We start from the raw sequence: 19768 nt of genomic DNA on the forward strand, positions 1-19768 counted from the left end.
TATTTGATTTTTCTTTTAAGAATTATTTCAGGTGTTTATGCAAAGGAGATCAGTTAGCACTGAACCACTAATCTTTGATCCAGAAATTGAAAGAACTTGCCGCATGAACAACGCCGCAAGAAGAACACGTGAAAGCGAACCCGAACAACAAGCAGACATGGTCAACGAAAACGAAATAGAAGACGAACCTCCACCTCAAAATCCGGTCCACACCTTGCAGGACTACACAACACCTAATCTTAATGGGACAACCTCAAGTATTACAAGACCTAGGGTGGAAGCTAATAATTTTGAAATTAAACCCGCAATTATCCAAATGCTTTCCACCTCAATTCAATACGGGGGTTTGCCTAGTGAAGATCCTAATGCTCATATCACAAATTTCCTGGAAATTTACGATACCTTCAAACAAAACGGTGTTTCCGAAGATGCAATAAAACTGAGACTTTTTCCTTTCACTCTTAGGGACAAAACACGATCTTGGCTACAATCATGCCTCGCTGGAAGTTTTACAACATGGGAAGAATTAGCCCAAAATTTTTTAGCAAAATTCTTTCCATCTTCAAAGACCACAAAACTGCGCAATGAGATAATCACATTTGCTCACCATGATCAAGAAAGCTTGTATGAAGCTTGGTAAAGATTCAAGGACTTATTGAGAAAGTGCCCACAGCACAGTTTGCCTAAGTGGTTACAAGTACAAACTTTCTATAATGCATTATCTCCTAACATTAAAATCACTTTAGATGCAGCTGCAGGTGGATCTTTTGAGAGGAAAGGAATTGATGAGGCATATGAATTGATAGAGGAGATGGCAAGCAATAGACATTATCAAAACAATTCCGAGAGGAAGAGGACTGCAGGAGTCTATGAAATAGATGCCATTACAGCACTCAATGCCAAGGTAGATAATATGGTAAGAAAATTGGACTTGTTGACTACTAATCCTGTAAGTTCTATTATGCAAGTTTGTGACAGATGCAATGGACAACATGGAATTGGAGAATGCATGATAAACTCTTTGAATCCGCAAACCTTGGAGCAAGTAAACTATGTGATGAATCAATGAAGAAAGAATTACCCATACTCCAACTCATATGATAACAGATTGAGGAAGCATCCTAATCTGTCATATGGGAATCCTAACAATGCTTTGAACGCACCTCCAGGCTTTCTTCCTCAAGAGAAGAAATCTCATGATGATCTCCTCACTGCCCTTTCTAAATCGCACATGGATTTCAGGAATGAAACCAGAGAAAACCACAAAATCCAACAAGTGGCGATAAGAAATTTGGAAATTCAACTAGGTCAATTTGCAAACATGATGGCATCTCAACCTCAAGGTATGTTACCTAGCAATACTGAAAAGAATCCTAAAGAACATGTACAGGCTATCACCCTGAGAAGCGGCAAACAGTTAGAAGAACCACTAAAGAAAGAAAAGAAGGCGGAAGAGCAGAAAAAGGTTCCCATCATTGACCTAGAAGAGCAAGAAGAAGTGAAACCCTATGTTCCACCTGTCCCCTTCCTACAAAGATTAAAGAAAGCACAAGATGACAAGAGCTTCCTAAAGTTTCTGGATGTATTCAAAAAGCTTCAAATCAACATTCCTTTTGCTGAAGCTCTTGCTCAAATGCCTAGTTATGCGAAATTCCTAAAAGATATCCTGAGCAAGAAACGAAAAATCGATGATCAAGGAACGATAATGTTAACTGAGGAGTGCAGTGTAATTATCCAAAATAAATTGCCTCCAAAGTTAAAAGATCCAGGAAGTTTTTCTATCCCTTGCAATATTGGTAATCTCGATTTTGAAAAAGCTTTAGCAGATTTAGGTGCTAGCATTAACCTTATGTCTTATGAAGTTTTTAAGATGCTAGGTATGGGAGAGCTCAAACCAACAAGGATGCCTCTATAATTAGCGGATCGATCAATCAAATATCCAAGAGGAATTGTAGAAGATGTGCTTGTAAAGGTAGGTACATTCATCTTCCCTATTGATTTTGTTATTCTTGATATTGATGAAGACAGGGAAGGATCCTTAATCCTTGGGAGGCCTTTTCTTGTAACTGCAATAGCATTAATCGATGTGTATGAAGGTAAATTAACTTTAAGATTTGGACAGGAAGAAATTGTCTTTGATGTTTTTAAATCTTGTAAACTTCCTATGGACTATAGTGATTGTTTTCGAATTGATGTTGTTGATGAATGTGTGGAAAACACTTTGCATACTAAAGATGACATTAATGAATCAAGCATCATGAATGAGAAAGAAAGTGAACCACCAAAGCAAGAACTGAAACAACTTCCATCTCATTTAAAACATGCATTTTTAGGTGAGAACCATTCTTTTCCTGTTATAATTTCTTCTCACTTAACACTTGATCAAGAGGAAAGGTTATTACAGGTTCTTCGAAAACATAATAAAGCATTAGGGTGGTCAATTTCAGACCTACAGGGGATAAGCCCGAGTGTATGCATGCATAAGATCTTGATGGAAGAAGACTATAAACCTTCAATCGAGCATCAAAGGCGATTAAATCCAAATATGAAGGAGGTAGTCAAGGCTGAAATTATAAAACTTCTGGATGCTGGCATTATTTATCCAATTTCCGATAGTAGTTAGGTAAGTCCCGTTCAAGTAGTTCCAAAGAAGGGAGGTATGACTGTTATCTCTAACGAAAACAATGAATTAATTCCCACTAGAACAGTCACAGGTTGGCGTGTGTGCATAGATTATAGGAAGTTAAACAAAGCAACATGCAAAGACCACTTTCCCTTACGCTTTATTGATCAAATGCTTGAAAGACTTGCAGGTTATTCCTATTATTGTTTTTTAGATGGTTATTCAGGATACTTCCAAATACCTATTGCTCCAGAAGATCAAGAGAAAACCACTTTCACTTGCCCTTATGGCACTTTTGCCTATAGGAGAATGCCTTTTGGACTATGCAATGCCCCTGCAACCTTTCAAAAATGCATGATGTTCATATTTTCTGACATGGTAAAAAAATTTATTGAAATATTCATGGATGATTTCTCTGTATTTGGTTCCTCTTTTGATGCATGTCTTCATAACTTATCCTTAGTAATGCAATGATGCGAGGACACTAACCTTGTTTTGAATTGGGAGAAGTGTCACTTTATGGTTAGTGAAGGTATTGTCCTAGGGCATAAAATCTCTCAAAAAGGGATTGAAGTAGACAAAGCCAAAATCGAGGTAATTGAAAAGCTACCTCCTCCTAATTCAGTGAAAGGAATAAGGAGTTTTCTTGGCCATGCAGGATTCTACAGGAGATTCATCAAAGACTTCTCCAAAACCACAAAACCTCTTTGTAATATATTAGTTAAAGATGTTCCTTTTAATTTTGACAAAGAGTGTTTAAATGCTTTTAATAGGTTAAAGAAGGAGTTGATCTCAGCCCCGATTATGTGTGATGCTAGTGATTATGTTGTTGGAGCTGTTCTTAGGCAAAGAAAGGAAAAGAAGTTGCACGTCATTTATTATGCTAGTCGCATGTTGAATGATGCACAATTAAATTATGCCACTACTGAAAAAGAACTGCTAGCTATTGTTTTTGCTTTTGACAAATTTAGGGCTTATTTAATTGGAGCCAAAACAATAGTTTACATTGATCACTCGGCTATCAAATATTTGTTAGAAAAGAAAGATGCAAAACCGAGACTAATTCGTTGGGTGCTTTTATTGCAGGAATTTGATCTAGAAATTTGCGATAAGAAGGGAACAGAAAACCTTGTGGCCGACTACCTTTCCAGGCTAGAATTGGGGGAAGAAGATACAATAGAATTACAAATCAATGAAAACTTTCCCCATGAGCAACTTCTACTATTGGCAAACACTCAAGCTCCTTGGTATGCTAATATAGTTAACTACCTTGTTTGCAAAATCACTCCTCCCAATCTTTCTTATCAACAAAAGAAAAAGTTTTTCCATGATATCAAGTACTACTATTGGGAGGAGTCCTTTTTGTTCAAATATTATAGTGATCAGCTATTCCGGCGATGTATACCGGAAGCAGAAATGGAGAGTGTCCTTAAATTTTGCCATTCAATGGAATGTGGGGGACACTTTGGAGCAAACAAGATAGCAGCACGTATATTGGAAAGTGGTTTGTATTGGCCTAATCTATTCAAAGATGCTTTTAACTTTGTTCATCTTTATGATCGCTGTCAAAGGTTAGGTAACATTTCGAAGCGACATGAGATGCCCTTAAATATCATCCTTGAAGTTGAGATTTTCGACGTTTGGGGTTTGGACTTCATGGGACCTTTTCCATCATCATACTCCAATCAATACATCCTAGTGGCGGTGGACTATGTGTCAAAGTGGGCAGAAGCTGTTGCTCTTCCAAACAATGATGCCAAAAGTGTATTGAATTTTATCAAGAAGTATATTTTCACACGTCATGGCATTCCTAGGGCAATAATCACAGACGGTGGTAAGCATTTTTGCAACAAATATTTAGATTCCCTTCTTGCAAAATATGGTGTTACTCATCGTGTAGGTACTCCATATCATCCTCAAACAAATGGTCAAGTAGAAGTCACCAATAGGGAAATCAAGAAGATTTTGGAGACCATTGTTGGACAATCTAGGAAGGACTGGTCCAAGAAACTCGATGATGCTCTATGAGCCTATAGAACCGCATTCAAAACACCGATCGGTATGTCTCCATATTGCATGGTCTACGGTAAGGCTTGTCATCTTCCTGTTGAGTTAGAGCACAAAGCATATTGGGCAATTCAATTTCTTAACTTTAATATTAAAGAAGTTGGTCAAAAACGGTTGCTTCAATTGAATATGATGGATGAAATGCGCCTTCATGCTTATGAGAGTGCCAAAATATATAAGGACCGTACTAAACAATGGCACGATAAGCATATTATCCTAAGGAATCTAAAGGTAGGACAACAGGTATTACTCTATAATTTTAGACTCCGTCTCTTTCCTGGTAAGTTGTGCTCTAGATGGTCCGGTCCATTCACAATTAAAGAAATTTTTCCACATGGGGCCATCGAAATAGTGGATGGTAATTGTAATCGAAGTTTCAAGGTTAATGCTCAACGTTTGAAAGTTTATCAAAATGACAACTTTGATCCTGTCAAAAATACCATCAATCTCGTTTGACCTGAACTAGGTTGAGTGCGTCGAGCTTAAACGACGTTAAACAAAAGCGCTTGTGGGAGACAACCCATGTTATTTTCTTTCTTAAATTTATTGTTTCCATTTATTTTTATTATTTCTGTTACAAATTTTCCCAAATTTTCTCCATAATCGTTCTTTTGTTTTAGTCAAAATTTTTTCAGGATCAAGTTAAAATCCACAGGATGACACGCCCAAGCCGTGCTCAGCAACACGGCTGTGCTTCACGATGAAAATCATATCTTGAAGGTCAGAGGCTCGCACGCCCAGACCGTGCTAAGAAGCGCACCCGTGCCAAGACATGACAACTAAGCACGCCTAGACCGTGTCCCAGGACACACCTGTGTGCCATAAAGGAAAAATTTGCTTTGAGAGTCAGGGGCTAGCACGCCTTGACTGTGCGCCATAGCACGCCCTAGGCGTGTCAGGCAGCACGCCCGTGCGACCAGAGAAGAGAATTCACTTAGCAAGTCAGAGGGTAGCACGCCCTGACCGTGCTCCACAGCATGCCCATGCCAGGTACGCTTAGTTTTTCTTTGCAGGATAAAGGCTAGCACGCCCTAACCGTGTTCTATAGCACGCCCGTGCCGCGAACTGCCTCAAAGCTCACTAGCGCGCACGGTCTGGCCGTCCTATGGAGCACGCCCGTGCCATGACCAGACAGGCGCATTAAATCGCGCCTCTATTTAAAGAGCACGCCCTAGCCACTCTTCATTCCCATACAGTACGCCCTAACCGCCACACCCTTCCTCTCCAATTTTCTCTATTTTTCTTCCTTTTCTCTCAAACCAAATACACTCCACAGCAAATTTTCACACCATTCTCCTTCACCAAGCCTCCCCGATACAAGAGCAGTAGACCCGCCTCCTTGGTTGCCGCTAGACAACGGCCAATCGCTCGATCTTCCACTACTCCTCCTCCACCGGTTCCACCTCCTTCCATGCCTGCTCCTCCTCCATTTGAGATTGCTTCCCCAGAACAGCAAGAGAGGTATAATAAACTATCCTTTCGACCTATTTTACCGAATAGATTTATTGATTAAAATGCTTTAGCGCAAGTGGGTCTTAGGGATGCTGTGATAGAACCACTTAGGCGTATAGGATGGGGATAGTTTATTGAAATGAAGGATCTGGTTTATGCACCTTTAACCTTGGAATTTTTGAGTTCTTATTCCTCTTTAATTAGATTATTGCCTGTTGATTTCGCGAGCAAAATTCGCTTCAGGTTATTTGGTAGAACTTTTGATTTTTCTGTGAATGAGGTTAGCCATATTTTTGGATTCTCCACTGAAAATGCCCAAAATCAAATACCTAAGGATTTTAGTGAACGCAGTATATGGCGTACTTTGACTGGAGAAGACAATTATAATCCTAGGTATTCAAAGGCATCAAAGTTATGAAATCCTGCCCTAAGATACATTCACAAATTCCTATCTAACACTATTTTTGGAAGGAGTGAGAGTGATGGAGTACTAAGCTTAAACGAATTATATTTTGCATGGGCGATTGATCAGGGGATTTTGCTGAATGTTGGTTACTGGCTATGCCAAAGATGGGCACGGGTAGCTAGAGCAGAAAAAGGGGCGATTATGATGGGGTGCTTTGTGACCCGAATTGCTGCGTATGTGCGAGTTTGGAACCCAGCTAGACCAGTTTATGAGAGTGTGGGAGGGGGAAAGGGTACCAGATTAGACTTAGATGTCATGATCCACATGAGGCTGATTGAGAAGGTGGGAGATTCCTATCGGGTAGTAGGTGCTCGAGATGACAGTTCTGAGGATGAGGAAGCCGAGGACGCGGGTGATGCTAACATGGAGGAGGGTAATCCATCTCCTTTTGGTGCAAGTACTTCCGGCGCTGGTCCATCCTTTCAAGGAACGTCGAGCATGTCCAACGATGAAATCCTTGCACGGATGATGTCCCGAATGGACATGTTTGACACACGCCTTAACGGGATGGAATCCATGATTGCAGACAGATTCCAATCCATCGAGACTATGCATGGGAGCCTTGACTCTCGCATGGATACACTGCAAGGCCAACTCCAGACTGTCATTCAGCTATTGCAGCCACACCCTCCTCCGCCACCGGAGTCCTGATGGATTTTGATTTCCTTTTGTGTTTTTTTTTTTAATTTATGTTCTCATACACTAAATGTTATGTTTTGAATTTTTATTTTTATTTGCTTTTGTTACCGTTTCCATTCCTTTGAATATTTTATCTTTTAGTAGTTTTTTTTTCTTTTTTTTTTTTTTAGCTATGACATATTCCAACACCCAGCTCTATTGTATTTTTCAATACAATTTTGGTAATGCCTACTACACTCTCTTATTCTTTTCTTTTGTTAATGCAATAAGTTTGGGGAAGTAAGTTTATTTTGTACACATTGGGGACAATGTGTTTGATTAAATTGGGGGAAGGAAAAATTTTAGCTAAAATTTTATTTTTATTTTTGCTTAACATGGTTGGAATAATTATAGGCAAGCTTGAAAGTTATCATAATTTAGTAATTTGTGATGAATTTAGTTGATTTTCTTATTTAGTATGTTTGAGCTTTAAATTTTAATTTTTGACTTAACATGATTCATTGGTTTAACTATTTGTTTCTAAGATTATAAACACTAATTTTTGTGAAATTTATGATATATAGGCATGTTTTAATCTAAAGTTATTTAACCTTGGCATTCTTAGAACAAATTAGAATCCCTTTTGAAGCCAAATTTTAAATGCTTACATTTAGAAATAGATGATCTAGGCATTCTTTGTTGAACTTCATATTTAGCCTAAGCTACCTAAGTTAAAAATATGACTTTTGCAACCAATTTGAAGCCTATATCCAATTTTTATTGATCAAACCTTATTAAGCCTAGTCATTAAACCAATTTAAATTCCTACCCTAAGTACAATGATGTATAATTGAAAGATTTGATTTTTATTAAAACATAGCAACAAAAAGGGAGGAAACTTTATTAATACTAGCAAGTGGGTCAATTAGAAAAATCAAAGAGAAACACCCCATAGAAAAAGCAATCAATCACAAGAATTCAAGTTTGGGGAATCAAAAGCAAGAAAGAATTTATCAAAATATTTTGAAAAGACCTTGCCAAAATATCTCTAATCATGAGCTAGTGAAGAATTTCAAGATCAAAACTCCCTTTAACAAAAATTGTTTTGGTATAATGAAAATCTTGATATTATACATTCTTTTGTGCTCATTGTCTATCTTTGCATCCTTTTCTTTGATTAGCTAAATCTATACCTCGAAAACCTCATTACAACCTAAAATAAAGACCTTTTGATCTTTTAAATTGTATGCATTTCAATTGTGGAGAAAGGATGACTAATTTTGCATATGGGAATGTTGAAATTATATTGTTAAACACCTTATTTAAAATGTTAAATAATTTTTGTGGAATATTCATATTCTATTTGTCATAAGTTGAATAATTATTAGTATTGAAAATTTTTTTAACTTAAGTTTAAATCAAGGAATGTGTTCTATCAAAAATTGAATTTTCGCTTAGATATAATTAGCATGGAAAACAATTGATTTATTCACATATTAATGATTGTGATATCTTTTGAGTTTATGAATAATTATCTCCAACTATAGTAAGCTAGTTTTGTCAATTTATTTTGTTCTCTTGTTTTTAGTTTTGTTGCTTGAGGACAAGCAATGGTTTAAGTTTGAGAAATTTTGATATGGGTCATTTTTACATTATTTTTAGTATAATTTTTATTTAGAATTTTAGTAAATTTTATCACTTTAATTAATTTTTACTTCGTTTTAATTATAATTTTGTTCAAAGCTTCCTTGAATCATAATCCACTTGATCTTGAAGAAATTTGCAGGGTTTTGGCACAAAAAAGAGCATTACAAAGCAAAACATTCAGGCTCTAGCACGCCCAGCCCGTGCACCTTGGCACGCCCGTGCTGAACCTAAGAAAAATCAAGTGGAGAGTCAGACTCTAGCACGCCCAGCCCGTGCACCTTGGCACGCCCGTGCTGAACCTAAGAAAAATCAAGTGGAGAGTCAGACTCTAGCACGGCTAAGCCGTGTTATCTGGCACACCCGTGCCTAAAAGAACCTCAGGCAAGCACGCCGGTGATGAAATCTATCTTGGAAGGTCAGAGCCTAGCATGCCCTGCCCGTGCTAGGGTGCATGCCCGTGCCATAAAAACTCCTCTGAGCGTGTTGCAGAGCACGGCCCGTGCTGAATCACTTAAAGATCCAGACTCTAGCACGCCCGCGCTACGAAGGCGAAGTTGTCTTGAATAAAAACGCAAGCCAGTCTTTTTAACTCACATGGGCCCACCTCAGATATTTTCCTAAACGTGCAAAACAAGATCTAAACCTATTTAGGAAGAGAGAAGAGTCCTAACTAAGAAGAAATCCAAGGCCTAATCAGTTATGATCTCCAAAGAAGATTTCGTACTTAATAAGGATTCTATTTCCTAAACGAAGTCAGATTTTCTCCCAGGAGATCTATATAAAGAGATGACCCATTCATTGGAAAGATATCTCGAGTTCTGGTATTTTTCTACATAGTTCTCTCTCTCTCAAAGATTTCAAGTGTCCAAGATTTGTGCCAAGATTCAAGGAAGCCATCCACATAGTTGTTGTCTAGTTTTTATTTCTAAACTCTTAATCTTGTCTTTCTTTTCATTATTCATTATTGATTATGAAATTTTATTCAAGTATTACTGAGTTTTATTTAATTACTATGTCGAACTAAACTCTCATCCTAGGGATTTGATGTAGCTTAATTCGATTCCAATTTATAATATTAGATTTGTTTTTCCTTGTTCATGATATAATTTATTATTGAACTTAATGCTTCCAGGCAGAGTTTCTCCCCTTGATTGATTTATTTCATTAATCACTATCGGAAGAAGGGTTTTTGATATGAAAAAGGTAATAAATTACATGAGAGTAATAACTTGATGCGGAAGCTATATGGTTTGACTCATGGGGGGTTTTCATAAGTTAATGACCTTAGGTTATGAATTCACAAAACAAACCATAAAACTTAATGATTTAATTCATGTCTGATTGCACTATTGAAAGATAGGTAATTAGATCGGATTAGAATAGCTAACAATACATCGGGAGAGCGTGTTAGTGATTTTAGGATTGTTTCCCCTACTTGAACAATTAAAATTGATTATCAAATTAATAAAATAAATTGGATAGAATTAAGTGAAATCAATATCCCTAGTAGTTTTAAATCCTTGATTTCTTTTCATCTAAATTATGTTGCTTGATTTCTTTCTGTTTTATTTTAGAATTTACTTTTCTTATAACAAATCTCTTTTATTGTCGTTTAAATAATAATAGGTTAACATAATTTTGGTACTTGATATACAATTCTTGTGGATACAATACTCTCTCACTCTATATTACTTGTTGCGATTTCGTACACTTTCGAAAAGTACTGTCATTCCACTTATGTAACTATATATATGTTGCTTCTTATCAATAATAAACACACCGCATATTTTCTCTCATATTTTGCTCTCTGTTCCTTCTTTTTCTCTTCCCTAATTTTATATTATAATTGTAGAAAAATCCTTTTTTTAGTAGAGATTGTTGTTCCCGGTTACAATATTACCCTCTGTAGAACCAATAGTAGCCTACCCCTAAAGACTAGAAAGTAGTTGCTATTTTCAACATAAATTGTATAATTATTTTTATAAATTATTATGTATCATATGTGTGTATAATTTTATTTTTTAAAGTAAATGCATTATTTTACATTTTAATGTGTTATATTTATAAAAATTATTAGTTAATTTTTTATAATAATATTTAATAGTTATTTATTATTTTAAAATAATTAATCTTTTCGAATGTGAATTGCATGTTATTCGTACTTGTAGATTTTTACTCGATGCAAGAATCTAATTTAATATATATATATATATATTTCTATTTTATTATAAATTATAATATTATGAATAGTTTATATTACTAAAATCTAAGAGCATTCAAAAAAAAATCTATTTTATGAAACAATAAAATAAAAAAATAACAAATTTTTTTGAAGTGAGGATAAGCTGTTATTATGTTTTAAATTTATATTATAGATAGATAGCTATTATAATAATTAATATAATAATTATTTTCTTAGAGCATCATTTTATAATTTTGATATTTTTCTTTTTTTTTTACTTTTTAGTAAAGTCTATGAGAATATAATTAATTTTTCGGTTGTTGTTTTTGAAGAAAAAAAATTTCTTTCAACATGTTATATCATGGTTTTATATTTTATATATATTTCTAGTAAGTTTTATTAGAAATTGAAATTCAGAGAGAGCAAAATATAATTTTTTTTTTATATTTTAAAGAGGTGAAATAGATAATTTTTCAAATTTCAATAATATATTTTTTCATTAATTATTTATTTTTTAAAAACTATGGGGACGATGGTTCCTATACAATTGGTAGTTTTGCATTTACATGCCAAATTTTGAACGGGTTTAATTCCATTATCACAAGTTGTGGAAATTGAGTATGGCTAGCAGTCAAAAGATGCTATAATAATTATCTGAAATGTGTTTTTTTTTTAAGAACGGTACATGATTAGTGGAATCACAACTAAAGCAATACTTCCATTTGTCAAAGTCTTGAACATAGTTAAAATTGAACATTACCTACTTTGAACAGGAAAAGGATAAAAGGAAGTTTATTTTTTTAGTTTTTAATAAAATATTATATATATTTTAAATTCTTTTCATTTGAGAAAAATATTTTAAATTCTATTATATAGGACGTCAGAGAAGGGCATGACTATATGTGGCGAGACTCCCCAACTAATGAAATATAATTAAAAATAATGAAAATGTACTAAACCTTAGATCTTAAACTTTAAATTTTGAACTCTAAATTCTGAAATGGTATATCCTAAATTTTAAAACCTTAGGATCTGTTCAGCATAATTAGAGTATTTAACTGTTAGCTATTTGAATAGATTTTCATAAAATTTTAAAAGTTAAATGTGAGTTAACTTTTTATAAAATGTTACTTTCAACAACTATGTTACCGAGAATTATAAAAAATAGTGTTTATAATGTTTAAAAACACTAAAAACTACTTAAAATGCTGTTGATGAACACAATGTTGATAGTACTTAATGAAACTCTAAATCACAAAAATTAAATCCTAAACTCTAAAACGGTAAATATTAAGAACTTAAACACTAAACTTTAAAATCTTAAATTAAATTTAAATGTTCAAAAAAATCTTAAAATCTAAATTCTAAATTTAAAACCCCTCAAAAAATCTTAAAATTTAATTTTATATTATTTTTAAGGGTGTCCTGTCGTGTCGTAATTACGGCAGTTTAAATTTTTCCGCGAGGAAAACCTGAGCTAATATACACACATATGTATATGTTTTTAGTTTCACCGTGGACAACAAGTTGAGCTTCGTGTACAGCACACAAACATATGTATAGTTATATAGTTGCTCGAGGCTTCACATTAAACAAAAAAACAAAAAAATACAAAAAATTTCCTCTTATGTAAATTTTTTTGCTAAATTTATTGATAATAATTTCAGTTCAACAGTTTCTTTAACTTTTGTTTTGTCCCAAGTTCCATTGTTTAAGGAGTTGATAGTAAAGCCCAATGGAAGAAATTTTTTTACATGAACAATCTGCTTTTGGGAATTTACATTTGATCCTCTCTTTTGCTTGAATAAAAATTTTAAATATAAGTAGACAGTTTTAGATTGTGTTTAATTATTTTCCTATCATGTTTTGAACATATATGTTATTATATTTTCATTATTTTTTTTTAGTATTGAAGGAGTAGATTCAAATTTGAATCTATTGTCAATTTATATATACATTTACTACTAGGTTATACTTGAGTGTGCTTTTCATTATCTTTTAATTTCTGGGGAGTAAAAAATATTTTTTCAAATTTTGAGAAAGCAAAATGGTCATTGTTGAAATTTGGAAAATTAGTTTTTTTTTTTTTGTTACGAAAGTATCTTTTGAGAAAACTTAGGGGACAATTCGTAGTTCTGCAATTTTGGTGATCAATTTAAGGAATAGAATTATAACTTCCAAAAAAGAGGATCAACTACCCACTTTATTTTATTTGGTTCTAAGAAATTATTTTATGTTTACCCTCTTTTTGTACCAAATTGCTAGTAGTCAAAATATGGCATAATTATCTAAAAAGCAACAGAAAATGGAATCAGGAAAGCAATATTATAAGAGTCAATAGTCTATAGACAAAAAAAATAATTAGTGGAATAAAAACGAAACCATTAATTCCATTTGCCAAAGTTTTTTAACATAATAAATAAATACTTATATTTTAAGGATTGGATGCCTCTGCTTAACTCTTTTGTGTTGCTCTTTTTACTTGGTAAAGGTCTATATAAACTACCTATCTACCTACTAAAACACACACATTGAATAGAAGATGGAGTTCATTGTTATTCCCTTTGCCATCCTCCTCACCATCGCTCTTTCAATCATCTTCTACAAACACAAAATGGGCATTAAGAATCTCCCTCCTGGAAGCACCGGTTGGCCGCTCATCGGTGAAAGCATAGAATTTTTGACCACCGGTCGAAAGGGTCAGCCTGAGAAGTTCATATTCGATCGAATGGTGAAGTTCTCCAACAAAGTCTTCAAGACTTCATTGTTCTGCGAACCAGCGGCTGTGTTTTGTGGAGCAGCGGGAAACAAGTTCTTGTTCTCCAATGAGAACAAACTTGTGACTGCATGGTGGCCTAGCTCTGTGAACAAAATCTTCCCTTCCTCTCAACAGACATCGTCTCAGGAGGAATCCATGAGAATGAGAAAGCTTCTTCCGCAATTTCTAAAGCCAGAAGCACTTCAGAGATACATTGGTATAATGGATGTAGTAGCTCAAAGTCATTTCGCATTCGATTGGGATAACAAACAGCAAGTGACTGTTTTCCCTCTGGCAAAGATGTATACCTTCTCTTTAGCTTGTAGGCTTTTTCTAAGCATGGAAGATAGGGAGCAAGTGGAAAAGTTCGCCAAGCCATTTGACGTTTTGGCATCAGCCATTATAGCAATACCAATAGATTTTCCAGGAACATCCTTCAACAGAGGGATCAAAGCATCAAATTTGGTAAGAAAAGAGTTGTTAAAGATTATAAAGCAAAGGAAGAATGATCTAGGGGAAAACAAGGCATCCCAGACACAAGATATATTGTCTCACATGCTAACCACAGCAGATGACAAGGGGCAGTTCATGAGTGAAATTGAAATAGCAGATAAAATTCTTGGATTGCTTATCGGAGGCCACGACACTGCCAGTGCTGCTATCACTTTTGTTGTCAAGTATCTGGCGGAGATGCCTCAAGTATACGAGAAGGTCTTTGAGGGTAAGTAATGGATTAATATTATTATTAATTACATTCCCAGTTTTCTTTTTTATTTTTCTTAATTCGATATGTATAACTTTCAGAACAAATGAGGATCGCAAAAGCAAAAGTAGCAGGAGAGCTGTTGAACTGGGAAGACATACAAAAGATGAAATATTCATGGAACGTAGCATGTGAAGTGATGAGACTTGCACCTCCTCTGCAAGGAGCCTTCAGGGAGGCCATCACAGACTTCACATATGCTGATTATACCATTCCAAAGGGATGGAAGCTTTATTGGAGTGCCAATTCCACACATAGAAACCCTGAATGTTTCCATGACCCTGAAAAATTCGACCCATCAAGGTTCGATGGGAATGGACCTGCCCCTTACACATTCGTTCCTTTTGGAGGAGGCCCCAGGATGTGCCCTGGTAAAGAATATGCTCGATTGGAAATTCTGATTTTCATGCACAACATCGTCAAAAAATTCAAATGGGAGAAGTTGCTTCCTCAAGAGAACATTATTGTCGATCCTCTTCCAATCCCTGCTAAAGGCCTTCCCATTGTTCTCCATCCCCACGGACACTAATCATCTCGTTCCTCCATTTCTTATTCTGTATTCTCTATTTCTGTTATTTATTTCAATCCATGGAACTTCATTGTTTCTCCTAATTATTTTCTCTATTTTTACCTTTTAATTCCCTTTTATTTGAAAGAAATCAATAAAAAAAAACATATTTACTTGGATCAACTATATATTCAAACCAATTGGGTATTAGTAGTGGTTTTAGGTAGGTAGGCTTTATAAGAAAAAAAAAAAATGTGTGATTATTTTTTGTGTTGTTGTATTTACTTTCATGATGGACAAAAGGAAAACTGAAAACATACAACAGAAGAGAAACTCCATTAAACATCAAAGAGAAATAGCATAGAAGAAAAGGAACAAGCAAGTGTAATAAGGGTAACACTTTGCGAATCTCAAAATTCAGGGAAAAGTATAGTAGAATCCGTGTAGATTGTGAAATACAACTAATCCGTCACTGTCTTTTTTGAAATAAACTAAAACAGCCTTGTAGTTTACTTTTATCAGACTATAAAGTCCTTCTATCTAATTTTTTGATTTTTTCCGTTAAGTATCTTATGAAATGATGAAAATATTCCTTTTATTTTTTAAACACAAAGGACGGACTAGTTATATTTTTCAAACTATAGGGACAGTACTGTAATTTTTTTGGTATAATATGTTAGTATCTCTCCTTTAACCTTTATGTTTTCTTGTTAACTCAACGGAAAGGTGCACAAAGTGTACAGAAGGGCCTAGTAGTATAACGAAAGCAAAACATAGACAAATTAGTATGTTTTAAAAAAAACAAGGATGAACTAGTGTATTTCGCAAATTACAGGAATTGTAATGTAATTTTCTCCAAAATTTATGTGACTTCTTTTGAATATAAATAACTCCTCATCATACTATTTCTTTTTTGTGAACATTAATGAGAAATTTATATTTGAATTTTTCTCAATTTTAGCTTTACGTCCATAAAAATAATATTATGAAAATATATTATTCACCGATTTATTTCTCTTTCTTACCTTAAATTTAATACTGACAATAATAATGATTAATTAACTGTAATAAAGAATAAAACAATCACTAATCTGATTTTTAAAATGGAAGGTTATACTATATGCACGTCAAGTGAAATCAAATTGAGTTTTGTTGTATACAAGAATATATCTCCTCCTAGTCTTTTTCTTTTTTTTTAAAATTGATTGAAAACACAAATTTTTATAAGCTATTTTCCATCACAAAGAAATTATCAGTATATGGTCTAACTCTCCCCCTAGAGAGTTGCTATGGATGCATTAGTATAATTTTCAAAATCCGAGGTAATTTAATTGGTATTATGACGTATATTTTGACAATTACTCATACAATTTTCTTCAAATTTTCATTCCAAGTCGTGTAAACCACATATACATATATATTGCCATCAATTTTGAAAATACAATGCGTGGATAGAAAAGTTGGAAGCTGAGAAGGATAAAACTATAATTGATTGGCTGCAATTGGTATGTTCTTGTAACCAGAAAATGAAAATTGGCAGTTTGGCTGTGTTTGTATCGCCAACTTAACACCCAAAATGAAAGGATTGATGAGTGGTGACCAAAATATATTTTGACTTGTATCATCAACCATCCTTTTCCTTGTGTTCGTCGATTACGTTGACTCATTGATATTGGTATATCGTTTGAATGGTACTATGCAAAGTTTTTTCTATGTCATATATTAAATTCAATTCTACAATTATGCATGCCAAAATTAGTGAGTGAGAATAGTATTCATTCTGTCCATAAATATATATAATTCATTTAAGATTATGTTTTTTTTTTTTTTTTGGAAAAGATTCATTTAAGATTGTTGTTTGATAATTAAGAAAGTAATTAATTCCCTTAAATTATAATTAAATGTTTATTTTTTTATCTCATATAGACAAAGTAAAATCAGAAAAATTTTATTAATTACTTATACATATCCTCAAAATGATATATACTTACAGATAAAATAATTATTTTAAAATGGCTTATATTTTTGGACAAAAAAGAGTAAATAAATTATTTTCAAAAATAATAAATTAGACTAGCATCCCTCAATTAATAAATGCATTTTAAAAAAATAAAAAGAGAGATTATTAGACAATCACTTTACACGTTGATTGTAGAGAGCATTTCTCTTCATACATATGTATATATCAAACTGAAAACTAAAGGTAGTGTGTCTATCACTTCCAAATCATTTGCCAACTTCGTTTAGTTCTCTAACCTGTGTTATTTGAGATAATTATTGAAATTTTCCTAAATAAGTATGTATTTATTTCTATGATTAAGCTGTGAATATAAGACTTAGCAACCCTTCTCTACTTAAGCTAGCTTTTGGAGAGCGAGTTAAGCCTAATCCATCTTATTAACACAGCCCAAAACTGTTCAAAAATGTTATGTCCACACAGACTAAAACATTTGCAAGCCAGACTGAGGATCACACATAGAAAGACACCTGATTCGTACTTTTTGATGAGCGTTATAATTTGTGTTGGATACTTAATATTGATGAAAATTGGTTGTAATTTATTGACGTTCACTGGACCTGTAGAGCTTAATGTGCAAGTTTGAAATGAACTGACCTAATTTTTTTTTTTCCACCAAACATCCATTTTTCATTATTGTGAGTTAAAACGTTTTTCTTAATTTTTTTCCCCGCAAATATCAAATTTTCAATATTGTCTGCTAAAAAAATTTTCTTAATTTTTGTTCCACCAGTCTAGAAATGTGCATCCATTACTAAATGACATCGGATCGTCTTTAGCTAGGAGATGGGAGAAGAAAAATGGTAGATTTCTCTTTCTCTTTTTCATTTTGGATTTTTATGTACCTTTTTTTTTTTTCTTGCTATCATGCAAATTTCAATCTCTAGAAGGGAATTGAGGTTTCTACATGATACATTATTATTGGATTTATTAATTTCTTGCTGCGAGTGAATTGGATTTTCCATTTAGACTTGGTTTGTTTTCGGAAAATAACTTACCTTTGATAAATATTTTCTAAACAATTTATTTTTCATCGTTTGATGTCAATATTGAAAATTAGTTAAAAATATTAAAATTTCATATTTTAAAAAGTTTATTATTAAATAACTACACGATCAATATATTTAATTTTATTGAAATAGTATTCTACTTAATTATGGATTATATCTTTCTTTAGCTTAGGGTATTAATTTGTTTTTCTAAGATATTGTTTAAGAGGATTTCTAATAATTTCATCCTCCATTTTTTATGTTTTAGGGTATTAGATTTGATTCATGTAAATCACATAAAATCATAGCATTTGGGTGTGGCGATGGGTTGTAATGGCTATCTGTGGGTTTAATCTTTTACTAAGATTTAAACCGAGACTTTTAATTAGGCTATGTTTAGTAAGATGCAATGAAGTGTAACTACTTAAATTTATTTATAGATAAGGCATCACATCTTCTGGCTTGGATATAAGTACCCATTGCGCTTGCAAATTCTTTACCTCGAGTAATCTAGTTTTGGGTCTCATCTGGCAAAGGCTTAGTAAATGGTTGAAATTAATAAGCTAAACTAGGCTTCACTTGGTTTCTGGTTCTCATTTCAAATTATAGCTAGCTTTTCTTTTTTATTTTTATTGATTCGAATTATATTTTTTCTTATCTCAAGAGATCCTATCCGCTGAATTCTTAAAATAAAAAATTTATAGCTATTTATTTTATGAATTTTATAGCTATTAGCAAAAAAAATTTTTTGCTATTGTACTTTTGAGGTTGCTCCAAATTTTTCTACTTAACATTCACGGGTTAGGTTTGATTTTTTTGGGTTAGACTGATGGCTTAGATGTAGTTGCCGATGTTTATTAAGATTTTATAGCTATTTATTTTATGAATTTTATAGCTATTAGCAAAAAATTTTTTTGCTATTGTACTTTTGAGGTTGCTCCAAATTTTTCTACTTAATATTCACCGGTTAGGTTTGATTTTTTTGGATTAAACTGATGGCTTAGATGTAGTTGCCTATGTTTATTAAGTTTTTATAGCTATTTATTTTATGAATTTTATAGCTATTAGCAAAAAATTTTTTTGCTATTGTACTTTTGAGGTTGCTCCAAATTTTTCTACTTAACATTCACGGGTTAAGTTTGATTTTTTTGGGTTAGACTGATGGCTTAGATGTAGTTGCCTATGTTTATTAAGTTTTTTCTTGGATAATATAATAACAATAATTATTATCTTTTTTGTTGATAAAAAAAATTTATAGTGTAATGAAATGTAACTAAAGTTCAATAGGTTTTACTTGATAAGATGTAATACAATGTAATTAAATTCATTTATCGTATAATTAGCAACTCGACATTTTCTCTAGCCTTTTATTCTCTTTCCTTTACATGCTTAAAGCTTAAATAAAGTAGTAATTTGACTTTAATCCACACGAATTATAAAAAAGAGTATAATTTGACCAACAAGGTATTGGTTGAACTAATTAGCGACCTTAATTCCATTTGATATCTGGGAAGCGCATTTTGCTGGGAGTGTCAAAAATCTTTACTCTCTACGATTCGAGGGAATTAAACTTCCTAGTTATAAAAAAAAAATTGATAAGAAAAGAAAGAAAACTAAGAACAAAGAATGTTTTTTTGTATTACTTTTATTTTTAATTAGTTTTTGGTTTTTATTTTTC

The 19768-nt window shown here is 33.2% G+C and overlaps 1 protein-coding gene and 1 non-coding gene across 2 annotated transcripts; one reads left to right on the plus strand and one right to left on the minus strand.

Annotated features, from left to right (window-relative positions):
• Positions 1 to 574: 574 nt before the first annotated feature.
• Positions 575 to 681, minus strand: LOC149495518 (small nucleolar RNA R71). Its single transcript, XR_016321545.1, has one exon. It is a non-coding gene; the product is annotated as a small nucleolar RNA R71 (small nucleolar RNA).
• Positions 682 to 13556: 12875 nt separating this feature from the next.
• On the plus strand, positions 13557 to 15267 carry LOC105629863 (beta-amyrin 28-monooxygenase). The gene is made up of 2 exons (XM_089722416.1): positions 13557 to 14534; positions 14618 to 15267. The coding sequence occupies exons 1-2, from the start codon at positions 13598 to 13600 to the stop codon at positions 15103 to 15105; spliced, it is 1425 nt and encodes a 474-aa protein (XP_089578542.1). The 5' UTR covers positions 13557 to 13597; the 3' UTR covers positions 15106 to 15267.
• Positions 15268 to 19768: the final 4501 nt, after the last annotated feature.

The sequence above is a fragment of the Jatropha curcas genome, chromosome 6, assembly GCF_041381405.1.
Source record: "Jatropha curcas cultivar XTBG-Jc1 chromosome 6, XTBG_Jcur_1.0, whole genome shotgun sequence".
NCBI lineage: Eukaryota > Viridiplantae > Streptophyta > Magnoliopsida > Malpighiales > Euphorbiaceae > Jatropha > Jatropha curcas.